Source organism: Gobio gobio (genome assembly GCF_949357685.1).
Source record: "Gobio gobio genome assembly, chromosome: 12".
NCBI classification, from domain to species: Eukaryota; Metazoa; Chordata; class Actinopteri; order Cypriniformes; family Gobionidae; genus Gobio; species Gobio gobio.
This window is the reverse complement of record NC_137105.1, coordinates 56,161,778-56,188,461: the sequence shown is the minus strand read 5'-3', so window position 1 is coordinate 56,188,461 and position 26,684 is coordinate 56,161,778. Positions and strand designations below refer to the sequence as shown.

General features: G+C 40.4%; 1 protein-coding gene across 1 annotated transcript in view; it reads right to left on the bottom strand.

Annotated features, from left to right (window-relative positions):
- LOC307135127 (NACHT, LRR and PYD domains-containing protein 3-like) overlaps nucleotides 1–26,684 on the bottom strand; it is a 74,037-nt gene that overhangs the window by 37,689 nt on the left and 9,664 nt on the right. The window contains exon 4 of the mRNA XM_079831323.1: nucleotides 24,516–26,372. Coding sequence (XP_079687449.1) covers nucleotides 24,516–26,372 — 1,857 coding nt within the window. The remainder of the gene's footprint in view (nucleotides 1–24,515; nucleotides 26,373–26,684) is intronic.

The following is a 26,684-nucleotide window of genomic DNA, read 5'->3' as shown; positions in this document are numbered from 1 at the left end:
ACACTGCCAACCTGTCCCTCTCTGGGCTCAGGGAGGGAAGAACTGCTCTGAGAATGTGGGTACCGCTGGACTCCGGGGAGCCAGCGGCAGGACCGAAACCAAAAAAATATTCTCCCCCCCGGTCCTCCTCCGGGGGAGGGAGGGGTGCGGACACCGTCTCCCCGAGCAATTCCTCTCTCGCTGGGCTGCCCGTTTCAGGGTCGCTTGCCCTTGTGCTTGCTAGCAGGCTCGCGGGACCCTGGACGGGTTGGGCACCTCCCTTGCGCCCGGCCACCTGCTGCCTGGGTGGAGGCGGACGCAGGGTGGCGCCCTCGGCGACAAGCAGATGGTGGTGCTGCGGCCGACGACTGGGTGTAGGCAGCAGCTGGTCGTCGGGGCAGATTTTTTTTTATTTTATTTTTTATTATTATTATTATTATTTTTTTTTTTTTTTTTAGCCACCTCTGTCTGCTTCTGGGCCACCAAGAACTGCTGGGCGAAGTTCTCGTTGGCGTCGCCGAAGAGGCCAGCCTGACAGACAGGGGCAATGAGGAACCGAACTTCGTCGGGCTCACGCATATCTGCCAGGTTTAGCCCCAGCTTCCTGGACCACTGGTGTGGACATCGCCTGACCCAGGGAGCGTGCAGTGACTTTCGTCACTCCGGAGAGCGAGGTCCATCACCGCACGCAGTTCCTGCATAACCCCTGGGTCGGGACTACCCTCATGCATGCAGGACAGAGGGCAGTGAGAGAGGGAAAAACTTAAACAGGTTATGGCCCTTTTGGTGTTCCATATTTTGACACCAAATAGTTCCATGCTGTTAAATTTTTCCAATGCACATCCGGGCAGCCACCCCGGAAAGCATTGCTGTCAACTCTGAATCTGATTCAGCATGAGCACACACCATTATAGTGGGAAACTCAGCATTATCCTTTCCAGCGCATAACAGCCCTCTCTCCGATGCAGCAATTGACATCTGTCCTCCGCCAGAGCGCCAAATGAAACGCTAGATCCCCTTTTTTTTTTTTTTTTTTGTCTTTTTTTTTTTTTTTTTTAAAGGACCAGCAATCCCATCTGTAAGCTACCAGCAGGCATGTGAGACAATGAGCGTGGCCGTCAGACTTGACGGCACACGGCGCGCTGAACAATCCAGCCCATATGAAAGAGCAAGGTGAACAACGCGCCGACGTGGTCATGTTCTCGTGAGAGAACATGAACCACCCACAAACAAAGTCTCAGCACGCTCGTGATGCGATAGAGGAGTGGGGGCCCGAAGAGATGTACTCGGCGGGGAAGCCCCACTGTAATCCTCAGGTCACCAGCGCTTATTAGCCAAAGTAATCCTTTTCTGGAGCCCCAGAAAAGAAACTAGATCGGGGAATAAGTGAAGGGACTCAACCCCGTTTGAGGTTTCATAGTCTCGACCGCGCATCAGAGCGCCGAGTGACGTGCTGGGTTGCCGTGACAACCCCCGCTATCAGCCGGCGCGAGACGGCACACGGCGCGCTGAACGCTCAAGCCCTTACGAGAAAGGTGAGACGAACAACGCGCCGACGTGACCATGCTCTCCTGAGAGAGCATGGATCACCCACGAACGCAATCACACATGTTTATATGTGAGAGAGATCGTGGCCGTCAAATGAGGACAGGAAACAACCGCATCCAGAAACACACGGTTTGAATGACATCTTGAAAAAGACGCAGGGTCAAACCGTGTTGCTCTTTTAGTGACAGAGAGAAGAGAAAACCGCTCCGAACGTGCCGAGGCACACAGGGGAATAGCCGCGGCTTACAGCGGTTTAAAGGTGCAAGCCCGCTGTAAGCACTCAGAGGGAAACGCCCAGCGAACCAACAGTTTCACTTCTGGTCGCGACCACCGCTGTACAGCACCGTCACACCGACACAGGAACAGGTAAGCTGATCTTCTCTCGTAATGTCTTGAAACTCGTTCGTAGAACACACTCTTCGCAGGAAGCATGAAAGCTCGGCTCCGAAGTTGAAAGCAATATGCGGTACTTCCACTTCCGTATTTATACCCGCAATGCGGGGCGGCGCGTGGAATGCGTGCACCGCATGCCAATGTCCATTGGCTCGTTTTTAATACACTCGAAGTAGATTGGTCTCTGAAACAGATCCCAATTCGTCGGTCAGTTCCGACGTACGTCGAACGTGACCGACTGAAAGGGAACAGGTATATGAAAACATGAACATATAAAACAAAAAATAACTGCTAGATTATGATGCATAAATGTCTTTGAAAAAGAAACATCTTTATAAAATGACCGTCTCAAATAACCAAGTCAATAATATCGAGCATTGCATTTGAGCTGAAACAGTGAAATAACACCACCCTGCAGAGCTTGCAAGCTGGTTAATAAACTCAACCAAACGCACCCTATATCAGATTAATATTGACCTATTACAACTTAAAACAACACAAAAGAACGTGAATGCGCACGTGAACTTCAGCGTGCTAGATTTTACAAGCTGGTTTGAAATGGAACATTTTGAATGTGCTCTTCCCTTAAAAACGCTGATACACGGACAACGAATTCACACAGAAACAACATTTTATTAAAATCGTGTTCTCATTATAATGCTATGACAGATTGACTCTGCACATCATGCACTTAATTTTATTATTCATGATCGCAGCATTTACAGACATCACTGCGCGTTTTCGGATTCATAACGGAAAACAGCTTTAAATAAACTAGGTCTACTGTTAAAAAATACGAGAACAGTATAGCACTGCTGCATTACTAATATCAATGATTCTGAGAAAGAAATAGCCTATCTGAAAAGAATATGACGGTCTCTAAACCATATTATAATGTCGAGCATTAATGCATTTGAGCTGAAACTGAAGAGAATGAACAACAGCCGGTATAACGGCAGCGCTTTGCTAGCTTATTAAGCTCAACCAAACGCGTTTTATATTAGATTAATCGGATATAGAAAACATAAAAGTAATCTTACAATGTGCATCTGCAGAAAAGGACGCGAATGCGCACATGAACTTCAGTGTTCTCGTTTCTCTGTGGATTTCCTTTAACAGCTGATACACGGGGAACTAAGCACAGATCATTTACAGCATTCTAGTTCCATCGTCATTATAATGCTATGTAGGCTATGACAGATTGGCGCTGCACATCTTGCACTAAACATTTAATGATCACAGTGATTCCAGACATCACTGCAGTGCACGCCTCAGTTTCACTTTATTTCGCCGCGGTCTGGAGGCGTGCTGTATAACGCTAACCAATCAGGTACCTCCGGTACCGCGCAAAATGACGCAATAATCAATAAAAAAGAGAATTTTTTTTTTTAAGTCAGGGCGATCATCGTTCTCATGATCGATGGTCGCTGTCACGTTCGAGTACTCGATTACTCGACCACTGTTGCCCATCCCTAATACAATGGATCAATATTAATATTATAAAGCGACGAGAATATTTTTGGTCCGCCAAAAAAAACGAGTGTATCGAATCAGCGAGTCGATTCAGTGGTTCGGATCGCGTGTCAAACCGCAAAACTGCTGAAATCACCTGACTTTGGTGCTCCGAACCACTGAACAGGTCTTACGGGTGTGGAACGGCATGAGGGTTAGTAATAAATTACATTATTTAAATTTTTGGGTGAACAAACCCTTTAATGTATTAAAGGAGTATTGAAATATAGTCAATATTACAGAATTTTGTTGTTAGTTAGCAGTTTTTTGGTAATTTCTATTTATACTAAATGTGTTTATAGGCCAATTACCATAAAGCCATTCTAGATACCATATTAAAGGTCCCATGGCATGAAATGTTAATTTTATGAGGTTTTTTAACATTAATATGAGTTCCCCTAGCCTGTATATGGTCCTCAAGAGGCTAGAAATTTTGATAGGTGTAAACCGAGTTCTGGGTGTCCTGCTCTGCCTTTGAGAAAATGAGAGCTTAGACAAGCCGATCTGGAATCTCAGCACCGCCACAAACAGTGAGTAACAGTGTTCATTAATGTCTGATCTGTGATCAGTGATTTCTGATGTGTAGCTAATCATTTAAGTTCACACAGACTTTCTTTCTAAATCATTAATTATTGTTAGTAGCATGAAACAAATCTGTTATTTAAATGATTACAGAGAGCGATCAAAGAACACTCTCTTTATAATGCTCAAAGCTGTCAATCACACGTCGCGAGTGTATCTGCACCAGGGCTTAAAAACTGAAAAAAATATCAATCGGTTCACTCCGAGCAGAATCGATATTTTAACGTTTCCGTTTTTGCGTTCCTCATTAAACATTACTGTTCCGAAAACGGTTTGATTTGAAAAAATAACGGTTAATAACGTTATTTTAATTTAGCCTATACTTTAAACAAATATGTATAAATAAAGACTTATTTTCACTCAATAATAATATAACGCATGATAATTAAACTTGAATATTTATTTCATAACATTTTTAAAACCACAACAGAAATACATGCATTAATTACAAAGCATAAACAGCGGGACAAATATTGACCTGTCTTAATGGAGCGGAAAGTGGCCCTCTTATGCCTAATTCTTTTCAGAAGAGTGATAACATTCTTTGTACATAACTTTTTTTCAACACGACTTGTTTTAAAAATTGCATGAATAAAGAATAAATAAACTGGATAACCATTGCTCTTTTAATGCACTGTCAACTGGTAATTTCAAAGCAAACACTGCGCAACACGTCCTTGCATCACATGATCAAATTCAGTCAGCTAATAAAGCTTGATCATTTAATGCAATCTAACATACCATTTAATACGAAGCATCAACCGTCTATATAGAAAACATTGACCTGTATTGGCAATCTGAAAGACTATAGGAAAAATGTTTGATAGATGCTATAGCCTACTTGGATAGGCTTAAACGAAATCCACAAACTAGCCTAAATCAGACTATTTGAGCTTAAAGTCCATACTACTTATTTAAACATACGAAAAGAATGTCCTCCAATATCTGCGCTTTCATTGTAGACCTCAGCGGGGAAAGAAATGTACTTGAGGCATGTAAATGCGTTCTCTACACTGACTTGCGTACCGGTAGATTCATAGATGACATTTCACTCACGCTTGATCCGTCAACGTCACATGCTGTACTACTCTATTCATGATTGGGCACTGCCAAATTAAAATATTAAAGAGAACGATAAAATAACGTTATTAACCGGTTAACCCTTAATCGTCCCTCAAGTAGGGTTTATGTTTGAGTCCCTTGGGGTCAGATAGAAATATAATTTTTTTACATGGAAAACTACATATCATTTTTTTTATTTTCTTCTCAACTATACATTTATGCTGTGTTTTTGTGGGTATTTGGTAGTTTTTTACCCATTTACTGCACAAATACTTAACTATGTCATAAATTGGCAGAGGGCAGTGAGAGAGGGAAAAACTTATACAGGTTATGGCCCTTTTGGTGTTCCATATTTTGACACCAAATAGTTCCATGCTGTTAAATTTTTCCAATGCACATCCGGGCAGCCACCCCGGAAAGCATTGCTGTCAACTCTGAATCTGATTCAGCATGAGCACACACCATTATAGTGGGAAACTCAGCATTATCCTTTCCAGCGCATAACAGCCCTCTCTCCGATGCAGCAATTGACATCTGTCCTCCGCCAGAGCGCCAAATGAAACGCTAGATCCCCTTTTTTTTTTTTTTTTTTGTCTTTTTTTTTTTTTTTTTTAAAGGACCAGCAATCCCATCTGTAAGCTACCAGCAGGCATGTGAGACAATGAGCGTGGCCGTCAGACTTGACGGCACACGGCGCGCTGAACAATCCAGCCCATATGAAAGAGCAAGGTGAACAACGCGCCGACGTGGTCATGTTCTCGTGAGAGAACATGAACCACCCACAAACAAAGTCTCAGCACGCTCGTGATGCGATAGAGGAGTGGGGGCCCGAAGAGATGTACTCGGCGGGGAAGCCCCACTGTAATCCTCAGGTCACCAGCGCTTATTAGCCAAAGTAATCCTTTTCTGGAGCCCCAGAAAAGAAACTAGATCGGGGAATAAGTGAAGGGACTCAACCCCGTTTGAGGTTTCATAGTCTCGACCGCGCATCAGAGCGCCGAGTGACGTGCTGGGTTGCCGTGACAACCCCCGCTATCAGCCGGCGCGAGACGGCACACGGCGCGCTGAACGCTCAAGCCCTTACGAGAAAGGTGAGACGAACAACGCGCCGACGTGACCATGCTCTCCTGAGAGAGCATGGATCACCCACGAACGCAATCACACATGTTTATATGTGAGAGAGATCGTGGCCGTCAAATGAGGACAGGAAACAACCGCATCCAGAAACACACGGTTTGAATGACATCTTGAAAAAGACGCAGGGTCAAACCGTGTTGCTCTTTTAGTGACAGAGAGAAGAGAAAACCGCTCCGAACGTGCCGAGGCACACAGGGGAATAGCCGCGGCTTACAGCGGTTTAAAGGTGCAAGCCCGCTGTAAGCACTCAGAGGGAAACGCCCAGCGAACCAACAGTTTCACTTCTGGTCGCGACCACCGCTGTACAGCACCGTCACACCGACACAGGAACAGGTAAGCTGATCTTCTCTCGTAATGTCTTGAAACTCGTTCGTAGAACACACTCTTCGCAGGAAGCATGAAAGCTCGGCTCCGAAGTTGAAAGCAATATGCGGTACTTCCACTTCCGTATTTATACCCGCAATGCGGGGCGGCGCGTGGAATGCGTGCACCGCATGCCAATGTCCATTGGCTCGTTTTTAATACACTCGAAGTAGATTGGTCTCTGAAACAGATCCCAATTCGTCGGTCAGTTCCGACGTACGTCGAACGTGACCGACTGAAAGGGAACAGGTATATGAAAACATGAACATATAAAACAAAAAATAACTGCTAGATTATGATGCATAAATGTCTTTGAAAAAGAAACATCTTTATAAAATGACCGTCTCAAATAACCAAGTCAATAATATCGAGCATTGCATTTGAGCTGAAACAGTGAAATAACACCACCCTGCAGAGCTTGCAAGCTGGTTAATAAACTCAACCAAACGCACCCTATATCAGATTAATATTGACCTATTACAACTTAAAACAACACAAAAGAACGTGAATGCGCACGTGAACTTCAGCGTGCTAGATTTTACAAGCTGGTTTGAAATGGAACATTTTGAATGTGCTCTTCCCTTAAAAACGCTGATACACGGACAACGAATTCACACAGAAACAACATTTTATTAAAATCGTGTTCTCATTATAATGCTATGACAGATTGACTCTGCACATCATGCACTTAATTTTATTATTCATGATCGCAGCATTTACAGACATCACTGCGCGTTTTCGGATTCATAACGGAAAACAGCTTTAAATAAACTAGGTCTACTGTTAAAAAATACGAGAACAGTATAGCACTGCTGCATTACTAATATCAATGATTCTGAGAAAGAAATAGCCTATCTGAAAAGAATATGACGGTCTCTAAACCATATTATAATGTCGAGCATTAATGCATTTGAGCTGAAACTGAAGAGAATGAACAACAGCCGGTATAACGGCAGCGCTTTGCTAGCTTATTAAGCTCAACCAAACGCGTTTTATATTAGATTAATCGGATATAGAAAACATAAAAGTAATCTTACAATGTGCATCTGCAGAAAAGGACGCGAATGCGCACATGAACTTCAGTGTTCTCGTTTCTCTGTGGATTTCCTTTAACAGCTGATACACGGGGAACTAAGCACAGATCATTTACAGCATTCTAGTTCCATCGTCATTATAATGCTATGTAGGCTATGACAGATTGGCGCTGCACATCTTGCACTAAACATTTAATGATCACAGTGATTCCAGACATCACTGCAGTGCACGCCTCAGTTTCACTTTATTTCGCCGCGGTCTGGAGGCGTGCTGTATAACGCTAACCAATCAGGTACCTCCGGTACCGCGCAAAATGACGCAATAATCAATAAAAAAGAGAATTTTTTTTTTTAAGTCAGGGCGATCATCGTTCTCATGATCGATGGTCGCTGTCACGTTCGAGTACTCGATTACTCGACCACTGTTGCCCATCCCTAATACAATGGATCAATATTAATATTATAAAGCGACGAGAATATTTTTGGTCCGCCAAAAAAAACGAGTGTATCGAATCAGCGAGTCGATTCAGTGGTTCGGATCGCGTGTCAAACCGCAAAACTGCTGAAATCACCTGACTTTGGTGCTCCGAACCACTGAACAGGTCTTACGGGTGTGGAACGGCATGAGGGTTAGTAATAAATTACATTATTTAAATTTTTGGGTGAACAAACCCTTTAATGTATTAAAGGAGTATTGAAATATAGTCAATATTACAGAATTTTGTTGTTAGTTAGCAGTTTTTTGGTAATTTCTATTTATACTAAATGTGTTTATAGGCCAATTACCATAAAGCCATTCTAGATACCATATTAAAGGTCCCATGGCATGAAATGTTAATTTTATGAGGTTTTTTAACATTAATATGAGTTCCCCTAGCCTGTATATGGTCCTCAAGAGGCTAGAAATTTTGATAGGTGTAAACCGAGTTCTGGGTGTCCTGCTCTGCCTTTGAGAAAATGAGAGCTTAGACAAGCCGATCTGGAATCTCAGCACCGCCACAAACAGTGAGTAACAGTGTTCATTAATGTCTGATCTGTGATCAGTGATTTCTGATGTGTAGCTAATCATTTAAGTTCACACAGACTTTCTTTCTAAATCATTAATTATTGTTAGTAGCATGAAACAAATCTGTTATTTAAATGATTACAGAGAGCGATCAAAGAACACTCTCTTTATAATGCTCAAAGCTGTCAATCACACGTCGCGAGTGTATCTGCACCAGGGCTTAAAAACTGAAAAAAATATCAATCGGTTCACTCCGAGCAGAATCGATATTTTAACGTTTCCGTTTTTGCGTTCCTCATTAAACATTACTGTTCCGAAAACGGTTTGATTTGAAAAAATAACGGTTAATAACGTTATTTTAATTTAGCCTATACTTTAAACAAATATGTATAAATAAAGACTTATTTTCACTCAATAATAATATAACGCATGATAATTAAACTTGAATATTTATTTCATAACATTTTTAAAACCACAACAGAAATACATGCATTAATTACAAAGCATAAACAGCGGGACAAATATTGACCTGTCTTAATGGAGCGGAAAGTGGCCCTCTTATGCCTAATTCTTTTCAGAAGAGTGATAACATTCTTTGTACATAACTTTTTTTCAACACGACTTGTTTTAAAAATTGCATGAATAAAGAATAAATAAACTGGATAACCATTGCTCTTTTAATGCACTGTCAACTGGTAATTTCAAAGCAAACACTGCGCAACACGTCCTTGCATCACATGATCAAATTCAGTCAGCTAATAAAGCTTGATCATTTAATGCAATCTAACATACCATTTAATACGAAGCATCAACCGTCTATATAGAAAACATTGACCTGTATTGGCAATCTGAAAGACTATAGGAAAAATGTTTGATAGATGCTATAGCCTACTTGGATAGGCTTAAACGAAATCCACAAACTAGCCTAAATCAGACTATTTGAGCTTAAAGTCCATACTACTTATTTAAACATACGAAAAGAATGTCCTCCAATATCTGCGCTTTCATTGTAGACCTCAGCGGGGAAAGAAATGTACTTGAGGCATGTAAATGCGTTCTCTACACTGACTTGCGTACCGGTAGATTCATAGATGACATTTCACTCACGCTTGATCCGTCAACGTCACATGCTGTACTACTCTATTCATGATTGGGCACTGCCAAATTAAAATATTAAAGAGAACGATAAAATAACGTTATTAACCGGTTAACCCTTAATCGTCCCTCAAGTAGGGTTTATGTTTGAGTCCCTTGGGGTCAGATAGAAATATAATTTTTTTACATGGAAAACTACATATCATTTTTTTTATTTTCTTCTCAACTATACATTTATGCTGTGTTTTTGTGGGTATTTGGTAGTTTTTTACCCATTTACTGCACAAATACTTAACTATGTCATAAATTGGCAGAGGGCAGTGAGAGAGGGAAAAACTTATACAGGTTATGGCCCTTTTGGTGTTCCATATTTTGACACCAAATAGTTCCATGCTGTTAAATTTTTCCAATGCACATCCGGGCAGCCACCCCGGAAAGCATTGCTGTCAACTCTGAATCTGATTCAGCATGAGCACACACCATTATAGTGGGAAACTCAGCATTATCCTTTCCAGCGCATAACAGCCCTCTCTCCGATGCAGCAATTGACATCTGTCCTCCGCCAGAGCGCCAAATGAAACGCTAGATCCCCTTTTTTTTTTTTTTTTTTGTCTTTTTTTTTTTTTTTTTTAAAGGACCAGCAATCCCATCTGTAAGCTACCAGCAGGCATGTGAGACAATGAGCGTGGCCGTCAGACTTGACGGCACACGGCGCGCTGAACAATCCAGCCCATATGAAAGAGCAAGGTGAACAACGCGCCGACGTGGTCATGTTCTCGTGAGAGAACATGAACCACCCACAAACAAAGTCTCAGCACGCTCGTGATGCGATAGAGGAGTGGGGGCCCGAAGAGATGTACTCGGCGGGGAAGCCCCACTGTAATCCTCAGGTCACCAGCGCTTATTAGCCAAAGTAATCCTTTTCTGGAGCCCCAGAAAAGAAACTAGATCGGGGAATAAGTGAAGGGACTCAACCCCGTTTGAGGTTTCATAGTCTCGACCGCGCATCAGAGCGCCGAGTGACGTGCTGGGTTGCCGTGACAACCCCCGCTATCAGCCGGCGCGAGACGGCACACGGCGCGCTGAACGCTCAAGCCCTTACGAGAAAGGTGAGACGAACAACGCGCCGACGTGACCATGCTCTCCTGAGAGAGCATGGATCACCCACGAACGCAATCACACATGTTTATATGTGAGAGAGATCGTGGCCGTCAAATGAGGACAGGAAACAACCGCATCCAGAAACACACGGTTTGAATGACATCTTGAAAAAGACGCAGGGTCAAACCGTGTTGCTCTTTTAGTGACAGAGAGAAGAGAAAACCGCTCCGAACGTGCCGAGGCACACAGGGGAATAGCCGCGGCTTACAGCGGTTTAAAGGTGCAAGCCCGCTGTAAGCACTCAGAGGGAAACGCCCAGCGAACCAACAGTTTCACTTCTGGTCGCGACCACCGCTGTACAGCACCGTCACACCGACACAGGAACAGGTAAGCTGATCTTCTCTCGTAATGTCTTGAAACTCGTTCGTAGAACACACTCTTCGCAGGAAGCATGAAAGCTCGGCTCCGAAGTTGAAAGCAATATGCGGTACTTCCACTTCCGTATTTATACCCGCAATGCGGGGCGGCGCGTGGAATGCGTGCACCGCATGCCAATGTCCATTGGCTCGTTTTTAATACACTCGAAGTAGATTGGTCTCTGAAACAGATCCCAATTCGTCGGTCAGTTCCGACGTACGTCGAACGTGACCGACTGAAAGGGAACAGGTATATGAAAACATGAACATATAAAACAAAAAATAACTGCTAGATTATGATGCATAAATGTCTTTGAAAAAGAAACATCTTTATAAAATGACCGTCTCAAATAACCAAGTCAATAATATCGAGCATTGCATTTGAGCTGAAACAGTGAAATAACACCACCCTGCAGAGCTTGCAAGCTGGTTAATAAACTCAACCAAACGCACCCTATATCAGATTAATATTGACCTATTACAACTTAAAACAACACAAAAGAACGTGAATGCGCACGTGAACTTCAGCGTGCTAGATTTTACAAGCTGGTTTGAAATGGAACATTTTGAATGTGCTCTTCCCTTAAAAACGCTGATACACGGACAACGAATTCACACAGAAACAACATTTTATTAAAATCGTGTTCTCATTATAATGCTATGACAGATTGACTCTGCACATCATGCACTTAATTTTATTATTCATGATCGCAGCATTTACAGACATCACTGCGCGTTTTCGGATTCATAACGGAAAACAGCTTTAAATAAACTAGGTCTACTGTTAAAAAATACGAGAACAGTATAGCACTGCTGCATTACTAATATCAATGATTCTGAGAAAGAAATAGCCTATCTGAAAAGAATATGACGGTCTCTAAACCATATTATAATGTCGAGCATTAATGCATTTGAGCTGAAACTGAAGAGAATGAACAACAGCCGGTATAACGGCAGCGCTTTGCTAGCTTATTAAGCTCAACCAAACGCGTTTTATATTAGATTAATCGGATATAGAAAACATAAAAGTAATCTTACAATGTGCATCTGCAGAAAAGGACGCGAATGCGCACATGAACTTCAGTGTTCTCGTTTCTCTGTGGATTTCCTTTAACAGCTGATACACGGGGAACTAAGCACAGATCATTTACAGCATTCTAGTTCCATCGTCATTATAATGCTATGTAGGCTATGACAGATTGGCGCTGCACATCTTGCACTAAACATTTAATGATCACAGTGATTCCAGACATCACTGCAGTGCACGCCTCAGTTTCACTTTATTTCGCCGCGGTCTGGAGGCGTGCTGTATAACGCTAACCAATCAGGTACCTCCGGTACCGCGCAAAATGACGCAATAATCAATAAAAAAGAGAATTTTTTTTTTTAAGTCAGGGCGATCATCGTTCTCATGATCGATGGTCGCTGTCACGTTCGAGTACTCGATTACTCGACCACTGTTGCCCATCCCTAATACAATGGATCAATATTAATATTATAAAGCGACGAGAATATTTTTGGTCCGCCAAAAAAAACGAGTGTATCGAATCAGCGAGTCGATTCAGTGGTTCGGATCGCGTGTCAAACCGCAAAACTGCTGAAATCACCTGACTTTGGTGCTCCGAACCACTGAACAGGTCTTACGGGTGTGGAACGGCATGAGGGTTAGTAATAAATTACATTATTTAAATTTTTGGGTGAACAAACCCTTTAATGTATTAAAGGAGTATTGAAATATAGTCAATATTACAGAATTTTGTTGTTAGTTAGCAGTTTTTTGGTAATTTCTATTTATACTAAATGTGTTTATAGGCCAATTACCATAAAGCCATTCTAGATACCATATTAAAGGTCCCATGGCATGAAATGTTAATTTTATGAGGTTTTTTAACATTAATATGAGTTCCCCTAGCCTGTATATGGTCCTCAAGAGGCTAGAAATTTTGATAGGTGTAAACCGAGTTCTGGGTGTCCTGCTCTGCCTTTGAGAAAATGAGAGCTTAGACAAGCCGATCTGGAATCTCAGCACCGCCACAAACAGTGAGTAACAGTGTTCATTAATGTCTGATCTGTGATCAGTGATTTCTGATGTGTAGCTAATCATTTAAGTTCACACAGACTTTCTTTCTAAATCATTAATTATTGTTAGTAGCATGAAACAAATCTGTTATTTAAATGATTACAGAGAGCGATCAAAGAACACTCTCTTTATAATGCTCAAAGCTGTCAATCACACGTCGCGAGTGTATCTGCACCAGGGCTTAAAAACTGAAAAAAATATCAATCGGTTCACTCCGAGCAGAATCGATATTTTAACGTTTCCGTTTTTGCGTTCCTCATTAAACATTACTGTTCCGAAAACGGTTTGATTTGAAAAAATAACGGTTAATAACGTTATTTTAATTTAGCCTATACTTTAAACAAATATGTATAAATAAAGACTTATTTTCACTCAATAATAATATAACGCATGATAATTAAACTTGAATATTTATTTCATAACATTTTTAAAACCACAACAGAAATACATGCATTAATTACAAAGCATAAACAGCGGGACAAATATTGACCTGTCTTAATGGAGCGGAAAGTGGCCCTCTTATGCCTAATTCTTTTCAGAAGAGTGATAACATTCTTTGTACATAACTTTTTTTCAACACGACTTGTTTTAAAAATTGCATGAATAAAGAATAAATAAACTGGATAACCATTGCTCTTTTAATGCACTGTCAACTGGTAATTTCAAAGCAAACACTGCGCAACACGTCCTTGCATCACATGATCAAATTCAGTCAGCTAATAAAGCTTGATCATTTAATGCAATCTAACATACCATTTAATACGAAGCATCAACCGTCTATATAGAAAACATTGACCTGTATTGGCAATCTGAAAGACTATAGGAAAAATGTTTGATAGATGCTATAGCCTACTTGGATAGGCTTAAACGAAATCCACAAACTAGCCTAAATCAGACTATTTGAGCTTAAAGTCCATACTACTTATTTAAACATACGAAAAGAATGTCCTCCAATATCTGCGCTTTCATTGTAGACCTCAGCGGGGAAAGAAATGTACTTGAGGCATGTAAATGCGTTCTCTACACTGACTTGCGTACCGGTAGATTCATAGATGACATTTCACTCACGCTTGATCCGTCAACGTCACATGCTGTACTACTCTATTCATGATTGGGCACTGCCAAATTAAAATATTAAAGAGAACGATAAAATAACGTTATTAACCGGTTAACCCTTAATCGTCCCTCAAGTAGGGTTTATGTTTGAGTCCCTTGGGGTCAGATAGAAATATAATTTTTTTACATGGAAAACTACATATCATTTTTTTTATTTTCTTCTCAACTATACATTTATGCTGTGTTTTTGTGGGTATTTGGTAGTTTTTTACCCATTTACTGCACAAATACTTAACTATGTCATAAATTGGCTCATTAAAAAATATTTTTTTATGAAAAAATCACTTGAATGATGATCTTAAATAAATATAAATAGTTTTTGGACATTGCTCTATGTGTTAGGGATAGAATACCGCCATCTGTAGGTTTGTGGAAAAACTTTAGGAATTATAGTTAAAGAGAAAGAGAGTGCAATGACCACATTATCCACTAGAGGTCCATAGGGAAGTTATGCAAAAGTTAAGCTGCCTTTCATCTTTCTTTTATTTGCCCTTTTCCCTCTCTTTCTCATGATTGTTCCATGTTGCATTTGTGCTCTAGTATTTGTCCTTCATTTATGTATGGACTTTTTTCAGATTTATGCCAGTTTTGTTGATTTTATTTGCCAGTTTCTATAAAAATGCTCTCTGTTGCAGTCACACACGTGTGTGTGTGTGTGTGTGTGTGTGTGTGTGTGTGTGTGTGTGTGTGTGTGTGTGTGTGTGTGTGTGTGTGTGCGTGTGTGTATGAGACAGAAAGTTCGTTCCACTTTGTGTTTATGCTCTAGGACCAGATCTTGATATAAATGTAGACAAATTTTCTGATTTATACTGGACTTAGTTCATTTTTTTTGACAAAAATCTTGATATAAATGTAGACATTTTCAGATTTATACTGGATTAAGTTGATTTTTTTTTACAAACAAAGTGAAAAAAAAGCATTTTTTACATTTTCCCATTCATTGCCAAAATCCAAAAAAATGCTCCAGACACCTGTGTTTGTGTTTTTGTGTGTGTGTGTGTGTGTGTGTGTGTGTGTGTGTGTGTGTGTGTGTGTGTGTGAGTGAACATGCTTGTTCCATATTGCATTTGTGCTTATTAGTACTTCATTTATGTATGAAAATCTTTCAGATTTATGCCAGTTTTGTTGATTTTATTTGCCAATTTCAATAAAAATACTCTCTGTTGCAGTCACACACGTGTGTGTTTGTGTGTGTACGTGTGTGTGTATGAGATAGAAAGTTTGTTCTACTTTGTGTTTATGCTCTAGGACTACACCTTGATATAAATGTGGAAATTTTCTGATCTGGTCTCATCTCCAACAACAATGAGACGGCATACTTGGACGAAGTGGAGCAACTGACATCATGGTGCCAGGACAACTGTCTCTCTCTGAATGTTAACAAGACCAAAGAACTGATTGTGGACTTCAGGAAGAGACAGCATCGGTCATACTCCCCTCTCATGATCAGCGGGACACCGGTAGAGAGAGTGAGCAGCTTCAAATACCTGGGTGTGAACATCTCCGAGGATCTGACCTGGACTACACACATCCAGACACAGGTGAAAAAAGCCAGGCAAAGACTGTACCACCTGCGCCAGCTGAGGAAATTCAGGGTTTCACCAGCCATCCTGAAAACTTTCTATCGAGGGGCGATAGAAAGTGTCCTGACTCAGTGCGTCACAGCGTGGTACGGGAACAGCACCAGTCACGATTGCAAAGCCCTGCAAAGAGTGGTGCGCTTATCCGAGCGCATCTCAGGCTCAGCTCTCCCGTCTCTGCAGGACATCTACACCAAACGCTGCAGAGGTAGAGCTAAAAAAATCATCAGAGACATTAATCACCCTGCAAACTCTCACTTCACCCTGCTGCCATCTGGTAAGCGCTTCCGTAGCCTGATGGCAAAGACTGAAAGACTCAGGAGGAGTTTCTTCCCCCAGGCCATCAGACTCCTGAACTCAGTCACGTGACTTCACTTCACCCCGCACACACATAAACATCCAGTTTAAACATTAACATCCACATACTGCCATTGCACTGCACTTTACATTCCTATTGTTACTGTGTAACAACCTGTAATAAACCTGTTTGCACATCATACTCCTGTTTGCACATTATACTCCATTTGCAATTATACCTATTGCATGCACATCATACTTCTCTATATATAAATATATATATATATTTTATGTTAACCACTTATTTTTAAGTCTACAGTTTATCTCACTTATCATATCCACTTATTTTATATTTTATATTTTATATTTTCATTTTATTTTTTTATTTTTATCTTATTTCCTATTTTTATCTTACTTGATTTATTTATAACTCTACTTATGTTAATACTTTTTATTCTAATTTTATTCTATTTTAATTTCCCCTTGTGTTCTTGTAACTGTTATTTGCACTGTCCATGGAGCGGACCTGTTTACATTTCACTGCCAGTTGTATATTGTGTATATAACTGTGTATGTGACAAATAAAACTCTTGAATCTTGAATCTTGATTTATACTGGACTTAGTTGATTTTTTTTGACAAAAAAAGTGAAAAAAAAATATTTTTTACACTTTCCCATTCATTTTCAACGTGGGGTCAATCTGACCCCGAGGGACTTAAACGGTAAACATTTTTTTACACACCTTTAGAACAACCAAATCGCCCAAAGCCCAGATTTTTTGTGCATGTTTAGATAGATTATTTAGGAAAAGTCACAGAGTCTCATGGCCCTGAGATGAAGGGAACACTTTTAAAAAATGGAGGAAAAGTCCAGTGTGGTCAGCTGGACCCCAAGGGAAGATTAAGGGTTAATGGTCATTTCAGATTAACGTTTCTGTTCAGAACGATTCAAATTTATTTTGATTTCGTTTTCGTTTTTGTTCCTCTTAAAATTTAGTTCGTTCCCGGTTTTCGTTTTCGTTCCTTGAACAAACTGCCGTTATAATGAATGATGCTGTTATGCTGCACAACGAAGCTCTTACTGCATTCATATCGATGTTGTGTTAGTCGTGGTCAAAGCATTTTGTGAGAGAAATAATGTTGCGATGACGAGATCACTGCATTCACTGATCAACTGTGTACTCAATGCTCATCACTGCAGCCTTTTCATGTGATGGGAAAAGATCTAAAAAATAATGTTATAATCAACACTTTCACGATTTGTTCATCTCGACAGCTGTAATGGTAAAAAAAAGTTGGCAAAAGTATTCGAGAGGGGTTCCACATGTTAAAAAGTTTGTAGAATAAGGTGGAAGAAGACATGGGTTGGCGTGACTGGGACTCGTGTTTGTTCAGAACTCTCAGATACAAACAAAATAAACTCACGCTCACAGCGCTCTCACTATTCAGTACAATATAACTTTCTCAGCAATCTTTCTCCAGCTCTCCGTCTGTCTGGCAGCGCTTGCAGACCTCGCTAAACCACGCCCCCCTCTGCAACATAATCTAATACTCATTTTGAATGCAAAGATGTCAGCCAATCACAACAGTGGGCGTTTACACTGAAGTCTCACAGCAGACACGCCCCATGAAACAGAGCATTCAAGCCAGAGGGCTAATATGTGTTATATGTATATATGTGTGGTTGTCAAAATCTAAATGTATGATACTATGGAAGACAAATGGTGAATTAGAGTTCTAACTAAATTAAGTATATTTATATTTTAGGCCCTACCCTTTAAAAAAATTTTTTAATTGTACAGATGTTTCTATTAGTGTTAATGAAAATAAATTTACATCTGCATTCCAGCTCAAGCTACTGCTACTGTCAAATGTCAATTTCCAAGAGACAAAACATGTAATATTGTTAATAATATGTGCTTATAGTGCTAGTGTAAGGGAGGAGAAACACAAAAACAAATAATAAAAGATGCACCCACTATTTTAAAAGCCGATGTCTGGGCATATTTCAGCTTTTATGAACTGGTAAGCACGAACTGGACAAGACACGCTGTGTGTAAAGCCTGTCACACACTAATAAAAAATTTTACACAACTAACTACAGAAATCTAGTCCAATTACTGTTGGTTCTAAATGCTTCTGTCGTCTGTGGTGTTCAGACTTACGTTTTGTTTGATGTTACATTCAGGAAGTCTACTTTCTTGGAGCAGATCAAATAAAAAGGGAGTTAAAGGGTTAGTTCACCCAAAAATGTAAATTCTGTCATTAATGACTTACCCACAGCCGTAAGACCTCCATTCATCTTCGGAACACAAATGAAGATATTTTTGTTGAAATCCGATGGCTCAGAAAGGCCTCCATTGGCACAATGCACTGTACACTCTCAAGACCCATAAAAGGCACTAAAGACGGCGTTACAAAGTCCATCTCACTACAGTGGTTCTACAATAACTTTATGAAGCGACGAGAATAGTTTTTGTGCGCAAAGAAACCTAAATAACACTGCATCATAAAGCTTCGAAACTTTATGAATCAGCGAGATGATTCAGCGGTTCGGAGCGTTATGAATCAGTGAGTCGATTCATGATTCGGAACCGCAAAACTGCGGAAATCACATGACTCGTGAATCGACTCACTGATTCATAACGCTCTGAACCGCTGAATCGACTCACTGATTCATAACGCTCTGAAACGCTGAATTGACGCGCTGATTCACAACGCTGATTCACAATGCTCCAAACCGCTGAATCGACTCACTGATTCACACCGCTCTGAACCGCTGAATCGACTCACTGATTCATAACGCTTCAAAGCTTCATGATGCTTCGAGTGATGATCAGAAACCGCGAACAAAAAATCTTCAACAGTACCACTCGCCTCTGGGAAAAAAGCTATATAAAGAACGTACGACACACACTCTCACACACCGCGTTCACACTCCCAACATGCACTCCGAGAGAGAGAGAGAGATTCTGAGAAATATAATGTAGTTTATGTGCTCCTGAATGTGCAGCGCGATCTCCGTTCTCTGTGTGCGAGTGATGTGTGTGTGTGTGTGTGTGTGTGTGTGTGTGTGTGTGTGTGTGTGTGTGTGTGTGCAGCGTGATCTCAGCTCTCTGTGTGTGAGTGATGTGTGTGTGTGTGTGTGTGCGCGTGACGTGTGTGTGTGTGTGTGTGTGTGTGTGCAGCGCGATCGCCGCTCTACGAGTGACGTAGGCCTGTGTGTGTGTGTGTGTGTTTTAACTCTGTAAATGGAAGCTTTAGCATAAGTTCTGCCGGGAAGACTTAATTGTCATGTCACTTTAAATGTATCTATCCAATCACATTCTAATACTGGGTATAAAAGATCGGTACTTGCGCTCGTCTGAGTTCGCAGATGCTGACGCTCCAATTCACCGCCATCCTCCCCACCACCTCCAAGTCAAATCCTTCCCTACATCCACCCCACCACCACCAGGATGGTCCCTTCCATACCTCACGGGGGGGTCGGCTGCGCCTCTGCCTTCGTCTTCAGGCAGGATATGCAGAGTCCGGACCCTCAGATTGCGAGCTACGGACGGGGCCTATGCCAATATACTTTATTGCTTGCTGGGTTGTTAATAAATGGATAATTGTCACAGTATTTATTCTCCCGAGTCTTTCTGGCAGAACTGTGTTTTAACCTGTAACTCGCCTACAATCTATGGGAGATAGGGCTTTTTCGAATCTTGCGCCTAAACTCTGGAATTCCTTGCCTGTAAAGTTACGAAATGCAAATTCCTTGCACATTTTTAAATCCAGCTTAAAAACATTCTTGTTTAGGGAAGCGTTTGTGTAATTTTATTTTAAGTTGTTTTTAGTTGTATTATATTTTCTTTTTGTACTATTTATTTTTCATATATATTTGTGTGTGTTTATGTATGTATGTGTATGTACATGTATGTGTATGTGTGCATGTATGTATATATATATATATATATATATATGCACATATTGTTATATTCTGTTGTGATTTTATGTTCTTATGTACAGCGCTTTGAGAAGTTGCCTTTAAAGGCGTTACATAAAATAAAGTTATTATTATTATTATTACTATTATTATTTACACTTCTCATGAGGTATTCTCTCTTCAGTGACAGTAGCTCATTGGAAAAGGATGGAAAAATGCCCTTAATTTTGTTTGCTCTTATAAATGCTGCTGCCTAACAGCTGCAATCACCAATAACACTCTGTTCCATATATATTTTTTTCTATATCATCATAGATATCATTATTGTAAATATTCTTGAAATATGGTGATATAATTGAGGCTATATCGCCCACCCCTACCAACAGCGTCAACCAACCCCGTGACGTCACAGGTTATAGTTCTGCAAGATGGCGGCACCTTTGCTACAAAAGCTATAACAAAACATCTTTTTTTCTTTTAAATGGTTACATTTATCGTGTTTGTCATATAAGTTTTGGTTTCACTTTATTTTGATGGTCCCTTTAACACATTCTGTTGACTATAAATAACATTGCACCTACATGTCTACTAATTCTCATTAGAGTGTTAGTAGAGTATTAGTAGACTGGTAGGGTTAGGGTTAGAATAAGTTGACATGTACTTGCAAAGTTACTTATAGTCAGTAGAATGTCTGTTGGAGGACCATCACAATAAAGAGTTACACTGCATGAAAAGTGGGATTTTCGACCCCGTAAACGCCTGTATACTCCTGGAAATCTCCCTAATTTTCGGCAGTTTTCGACAATTTAGAGGCAGCGAACGTCGCGTTCGTCTGTGCCACAAATTGTCGTAAACAAACCATGACGTAGGTGGAGAGCCCCCCCCCCCCCCCGCTGAGAGACCGCGCGGAGGTGCGACGCCTCTAATTTGCATATGAATAGCAGCGAAACCAGAGAGTCAACGGCCAGACTTGAATTTACTCACTCACTATTGGCTGAAGCCACTACATTTAAAAAAGAAAAATCCCTCGTGATTGGTTGGCAGATCACTGCAAACCAATCATTATTGGTCCCCCTGGCTCATTATAAATGTAAACCCCAATAATAATAATAAATACATAATTTATGTTGTAATAATTTGTTTCATATTAATGTTATTGTGCTATGAAGTATTCATACCATCAAGGAATATATGGGAAAATTATACGGACCGTGCCGTTTATTCAAACAAGGGGCTTCATTTATAAGCATACAGCTGTTCATTCAAAGAAAGGGCTTCATTTATAAAACACAGCGTTTTACTTAAAGAAAGAGCTTTATTGTTAAACACACAACTATGTACAGTGCAGCAGTAATGTCTCGTAATGTAATGTAGGGTTCGGCGTGCTCCAGGCTGCGAGAGCGCGGTGGCCGCACAATCCATCCAGACACCCCGTCAACAAAGCCGTCTTCCTCGTCAGACATGAGTTCAAGGCTTCGTTATGAGGCGAGAATAGTCTGTGTAAACAAAATGTGCAGCTTTAAGCTCGGATCTATTAACGCATCCATTTCCTTATACAGCTGAATAAAAGCATATTCTTTAAATCGTAACGTTACATTACCCATGCTGTGGTTCATAGAGCCTGCAGTTTGCCTCAGAGTTGTGAAGACGAAGACAGCCTCCTGAAAATGAGTCGAAAAAGTTCGTCGCGTCCATGCAGAGATTGAGTTGAAGACGGTGTCCTGTCATTGTTGATCACGAAAAAGGAAAGCAGCAAAAAACATTAAAAAAAAGTTTAAAGCTCGTCTTCTACGCGTCATGGCCATGACCTCGACCTCGCACCTCATTGGACTAGGGCTCTAATATGGAACGCGCCCGGGGCCAAATCTCTTTATACGAAACGCGTGACTTATAATCGTTTCAACCTTCAACACGCCCTGTTTTCCGCTTCAACACAGCAAATTTTTACGTGTTTCTTCTGTATGTGTAGACACGCACATTCTGGTCGTGTAACAGGCATACACGCACAGTCGACGCACAGTTTTAACATGTTAAGAAGACACATTTGAACGTGTTTCTTAACGCGCACATTCTGTACATGTCGAAGTGTAATATTTTTTTTTTTAAAGCAGACTTCCCTTTAGATGTAGCCTAGGCTACATACAGATTAATATAAGATATTAATTAATTGCTTAACTGACTACTGTGCTAGAGTAAAGTAGCCTAATGTTACAATGTATATTAAGTAAATGCTTAATATTATACAATTATTATAATTTATCTATATGGGTTATTGTTTGTTTTTTAAAGTTAGGCTATATATAATTTCTAAAAGTATAGGCTAATTTACACAGCACATATTTATAACTGAAAACACACACAACTTTATTCACTTTCACGTAATAATGTTTTTGTAATTTGGTGTTTAGTTTGTTGTATAGTTTGTTTATACTGTTCTGTCTCTGTTTTGTTTCCAGGAACATCTGATGAGTGCTATAATAAAATGACTTCATTGTATTTAAAATATGTTTTGATATTCATTTTATTTATATTATTAATATTTTATTTACCCATAACGTGTCTTTAGGAAGCCATAAGTTATAGAGACAAGAATAACTTTTGCCATTTAAATGCCACATTCATTTACTGAGGACCCATACAGCCAATGATCATGTGTGAAAACACATACATAAATTGATCACTTAGAAATCAAAACTAAGGTTTGAGAAAGAAAGAATATGCATACAACAAAATATATTGTTTCATAGCAGCTTCAGTAACAAGTTCAAAACAAATTCTGCTGTAAACAGGCTCGAACAAGCCAATATAGTGTCAATATTCAGCTCAAGTGACTTCAGTGTTGATTCAGTTCAGCTGATTTCAGTTCAACTGTAAATTCCTCAGTTGTGCATTGTGTGTAGTTAGATATATGCAAAAACAACATTTTTGGAAATAGTTAAAATAGTTTTGCACAAAGTGTTGCTTTTGCAAGAGATGTCTGATGTTTTGTGTGTAGAGTTACAAGAAATGGAGCCATATTTTCAGAAATTGTGTGTAAGCATTTAGATAAAACTGTAAATGAATCCAGTTTATTTTAGTTCAGGACTCATAGTCCAGGTGTTAGTAATCTGTGCTTAATCTTTGTTCCAGGCAACAATTTTTTAACTCACGATTAAATAGATTAAGGCCTACTCTTGGCATAATTTAAACCCTGTCCAGGAAACCACCTCTTGAAAATCTGCATTGATAATTCATAAAATGTGGTGTGAGCTCAATTTAAATGACAATTACAGAAAAACACAATCTGACTTAACTATAAACAAACAAACTTGTACTTTTCACATTTATGATTAATAGCCATTTAAAAAATCATTCACAGTGCAGGGTGGACAAATTAATGTTGGTATGTAAACTGTATGCTTTACTTGATTTATTTGTGTGCTTTGGTTCATTGTCTTGTTGCATCACATAACCTCTCTAAAGGTTGAAGACATGAACTGCTGTCCTGTATTTTTTTATTTTTTTTACATAACATTGGTTATTGCTAATGACATACAGAGTAATTAATCTACACTGTGAGCCCGGACAAGTTGAATCTACTTAAAAAATTGGAGCAAACTGGTTGCCCTAAAAATTTAGTAATGTGAACTAAAACGAGTACATTTAACTTAAATTTAAGTTAACATTTTAACTTAAACTTTAAACTTGTTTTAGTCAAAAAAATTCAGAACCTAGATAAAACTCCCCCTGCTGCTACTCTGATTTGCATTTGTGTAGCTCACAGCATCTTCATTTACATGATAAAGCCTCCCCTAGAATTAAGGGGAGGGGGGTCAGGGGGGGACAACTGCCAAGCAAGGCCCACGTCAATTTCCGACAATTTACGGCAGTTTTCGGTGTTGCCTGCAAATTGCCGTGCACAGTCGTAAACCTGAAGTTTCACGGCAATCTACAGTGTCACATACTGACGAAAATCCCACTTTTCATGCAGTGTTAGCAGACATTAAGCAGACAGTCTACTGATAATCTAATGAGAGTTAGTTGACATGTAGTTGCAAATTTACTTATAGTCAACATAATGTTCAAAAGGGACCATCAAAATAAAGTGTTACCTAAGTTTTGATTAGCGTGTAAATCCATTTCCTAAATAATGTTAACTTGACTGACTGCTTCATTTCCACATTAAAATAATGAGAAGGCACGTCATGAGCCCTTTAAGACTCTGAGCTTGTTATTCAGGAGAAAACATCTCATTTAGCAAATTCATTATTAAACATGATTCTTCATTAGTGAATAATTAACACTCACAGAGCTTTTGTGCAGTTGCTCACAGCTGGTATCAGTCTTCTTCTGCCCTCATCTGATGTGTTGTATTTCCTGAGGTTCAGCTCATCCAGCGGCTCCTCTGAGATCTGAAGCATGTAGGCGATTGTTGAGCAGTGAGACGGAGAGAGTTCCCTCTCTGAGTGTTTGTCTGATTTCACAAACTCCTGAATCTCTCTGGACAGAGTCTGATCTTTCACTTCCAGCAGACAGAGGAACAGATTGATGGACTGATCAGCTGAGAGTACATTTCCATCTTTGATCTCCTGTTGAATGTACTGTGTGGTTTCTCTGATGATCTCTGAGCTGGTCTGTGTGTGTGTCAGTAGATCCTGTAAGAGTCTCTGATTGGACTCCAGAGAGACGCCCAGCAGGAACCGCAGGAACAGATCCAGCCGTCCATTCTCACTCTCGAGGGCTTCATCTACTGCTGATGTTAGTAGATCATACAGAGAGTCTTCATCAGATCTGAATACTACTGGTGGTCTATGATAATAGAGAGGGTCTTTATTTATTTGTACAGGTCTGTAAGATCTGAATTCATGCAGTGGTTCCTTGTTCTTGATCAGATGAGAGTAAAACACATAGAAAGCAGCGAGAAACTCCTGGACGCTCAGATGAATGAAGCTGTAGACTTTCCTCTGATGAATCACAGATTCCTCCTTAAAGATCTCAGTGCAGATCCCAGAATACACTGCGGCGTCAGTGACGTCTATGCCGCTCTCTCTCAGGTCCTCCTCATAGAACATCACATTGCCCTTCATCAGCTGTTTGAAAGCGACTTCAGCAAGTTTCACAATCACTTCTCTGTTGCATGGCAGGAGTTTCTCTGGATCTCTCTCTTCATACTTCTGAATCCTCATGTTGATCTGAATCAGCAGGAAGTGGATGTACATTTCAGTCAGAGTTTGAGGGATTTCTGCACTCAGATCTTCTTCCAGGAGCTTTTGAAGCACAGTGGATGAGATCCAGCAGAAGACGGGTATGTGGCACATGATGTGGAGGCTTCTTGCTCTTATGATGTGTGAGATGATTCTGTTGGCTTGATGCTCGTCCCTGATTCTCTTCCTGAAATATTCCTCCTTCTGAGGCTCATTGAATCCCTGAATCTCTGTCAAACGGTTGATGTATTTGGAGGGGATCTGATTGGCTGCTGCTGGTCTGGAGGTGATCCAGATGAGAGCCGAGGGAAGCATCTCTCCTTTCATGAGCTTTGACATCAACACATCCACTGATGAAGTCTCAGTCACACCAGAAACTTCCCAAGCGTCTGAAAACCTCAGTGTGATTCTGCTTTCATCCAGACCATCAAAGATGAACACAACTTTACACTCCTCATAAATCCTTGAGTTCAGATCTTGAAGTTCAGGATGAAAGTCCAGCAGAAGTCTGTGAAGACTGTACAGATGATCTCGGATCAAGTTCAGCTCTCGAAATGGAAGCACAAACATGAAATCTACATCCTGATTGGCTCTTCCCTCAGCCCAGTCCAGAATGAACTTCTGCACAGAGACGGTTTTTCCGATTCCAGCGATGCCTTTAGTAAGAACAGTCTTGATCTGCTCTTTCTCCTCACGTCCTGGTTCAGTTGAGGCTGTAAAGATGTCATTGCAGTAGATTGGAGTTTTTTGTGAGAGTTGTGTTCTGGCTGTTTTCTCCATCTGTAAAACCTCATGTTCTTCATTCACTCCTCCTCTCTCTCCCTCTATGATGTAGAGCTGTGTGTAGATCCTGTTCAGGAGGGCTTCATTCTCCTGGAGTTTCATTCCCTCAAATAATCTCTCATACTTGTTCTTCATGCTGGTTTTGTGTCGGTCTTTGACTCTCTGGAGTTTTTTGTCTCTAGATTTAAATAAAGGATTTAAATATATAAATAAAATGTAAACTTAAATTATACAGTAAATCAAAGCAGATCAATCTTGTATTTTCTGTGTAATTAATGCATTCATGTCGTGCATAATGCGTTTCTGTTTAACACTTTTCACAATGCACATTGATCCAAAGCAGCTTCACAGAAAACAGAGACTGCTGTATCAGCAAGAGTTAAAAGAGTATTACGGTAACATGACAATCTTGGAGCTTAGATCGAGACTCAGCAGGATAGGCCTACTTCGACGGATGCCCGGGGTGATCTAAGGATTACGTTCAGGGCAA